The sequence below is a fragment of the Lycium ferocissimum genome, unplaced genomic scaffold (genome assembly GCF_029784015.1).
Source record: "Lycium ferocissimum isolate CSIRO_LF1 unplaced genomic scaffold, AGI_CSIRO_Lferr_CH_V1 ctg15440, whole genome shotgun sequence".
Lineage (NCBI taxonomy): Eukaryota > Viridiplantae > Streptophyta > Magnoliopsida > Solanales > Solanaceae > Lycium > Lycium ferocissimum.
Genome location: NW_026716039.1, coordinates 1 through 1,968, shown reverse-complemented (window position 1 = coordinate 1,968; position 1,968 = coordinate 1). Strand labels below are relative to the sequence as shown.

Sequence of the window (1,968 nt, the reverse complement as noted above, 5' to 3'; positions counted from 1 at the left end):
TATGAGGATTGGCTTTTTTGATTGTCCTTTTGTTTTCTTTTGAAAAAAAAAAAAAATTCTTTGTTCCCGTTTATGTGTCACTTTCATTTTAGTTCGTTTCAAAACAAATGGTGCATTTTAAACTTGAAAATAATTAACTTCATATTTTTTATTTTATTCTAAATGAGAAGCTTTTATAATTATATAAATGTTATGACATGTTTAAAGCTATAAATGTCAAAAAGTTTTATAACTATACAAATGGCATGACATTTTTTGGTCTATAAATTTCAAAACTCTATATTAATTTTTTAACTCTGTTGTTTCAAACTATATATGTTACTACATAAATTGAGACGGAGAGTTAGTTTTACTTGATTTTTGGAAACTACTTCAACATTGTTGAATTGTTCCATGAAATTTCACTAGCAAGTGTCAACTACTATCTAAGGGCAAGGAAGAAAATAGCAAACAAAATGAGATCCAAAATAGAAGAGTCATTGACCTCAAGTCTTTAAAAAAGTAGATAACCCCATGACTCGTTGAGAATCAATGTCTTTAAAAAACCAAATAAGTTTAACCCCAACAATACACGCTTCACAAAAAGATTGTTCACTCTCTCCTCTCTAGTCTCATCTCCAATTTCTTCTTCATCTCTTTTTGTATCTTTGATAACAATCCTCGACTACCACTGATTTGCTTTTAAACATGTCAGATTACGATTTCTCTTCCTCTAGAAAGTCGTGCGCTTGTCATTGCGTCAAATTCATAGTGATTTTAGGGGTCCTAGCTCTGATCCTCTGGCTAAGTCTTCGTACCAAGAAGCCCAAATGTTCCATCGGAGATGTTTATGTGCGAGGCCTTGACAAATCGGTCAAGTCCCACAACAATGCGACGACACGGGACAACAATTTGTCATTTCAGCTCAATCTGAAGAACGAAATGAAGGACAAAGGCGTTCGTTACGACAATATTACCCTCAATTTCTACTATGGTACAAACACTAGTTACCCTATTGGTAATCATACATTTGATGGATTTAAACAAGGCAAAGATAAAGAAGCTTTTAAAAGTGGCATGATTGAGACTCATAATATGCCATGGGATGATGCAATTAAGGCTGTTTCAAATGGATCTAAGGCAGTTTTTAGAGTTGATGTGAGTAGTAGAATTAAGTACAAAATTATATTTTGGTATACTAAGAAACATCATTATTTTGTGGAGAATAAGGTTGAAGTTGATGATACTGGTAAATCTAGTGCACAACAACTTCATTGTTGTTTTGGGGTTTTTGGACTTGCATTATTTGTTTTATCATTTTTACTTTAATATATTAGTCTTGGGGTTCATGAAGGAGAAGAATCTTTTGACTATTTAATTTAGAGTACTTTTTTGTCATTCTCTCTTTCCAGGTTGTAAGGGACTTGTTCCTAGAAATTGCATTGGTTAATGTTCATATTTTCCTTTCTTTTTTAACAATTATTATTGTTGGGGATTAGGTTCTCCATGACCTGCAAATATGAGTTAGTCCGTGCTATATACCATCACTTGTAGTCTCCATCCAAAGCAATTCAAACAATCCTTTTGAAATATCGTAGGAATTCCCTACACACATCTAGGAGCACCCCTTCCTGCATATTCAAATAGGACCCGAGTAGGCAGGTCGACGTCCTATGAGTCTGTGTCCTTTGTATTCAGCTACCGATATATGGTTACTTGAGATTTTTTGAGATTTTTTGAGTACTTAAGTACTTCAAATGATTGTCCTCTTAATTGAGGTCTCGTCCGATATGTTTCCGAAGCTGCTTTCGCCTGATAATATTAGCATACGACGAGTTCGATGTAAAAGTAGTCTTTTAAATGAGGAAACACCAGACAGACGGACCTCTACTAAAATACACGATGGTACCAATTAAATGAGGCGACCAAAAATAGTACGCCCGTGAAATTTTTACAAGTCAACTAGATTGATCTAGTAACTGGAGCTTT

The 1,968-nt window shown here is 34.1% G+C and overlaps 1 protein-coding gene across 1 annotated transcript; it reads left to right on the top strand.

The window, feature by feature from the left end:
• The first annotated feature begins 473 nt into the window (after positions 1–473).
• LOC132042450 (protein NDR1-like) lies at positions 474–1,759 on the top strand. Its single transcript, XM_059432988.1, has one exon. It carries the CDS (start codon positions 688–690, stop codon positions 1,306–1,308), a length of 621 nt encoding a protein of 206 aa, XP_059288971.1. The 5' UTR covers positions 474–687; the 3' UTR covers positions 1,309–1,759.
• The last annotated feature ends 209 nt before the right edge of the window (positions 1,760–1,968 follow it).

Bases quoted from the DNA above. Each gene is read 5' to 3' on its own strand.
- LOC132042450 (XM_059432988.1), top strand. From the start codon at position 688: ATGTCAGATTACGATTTCTCTTCCTCTAGAAAGTCGTGCGCTTGTCAT.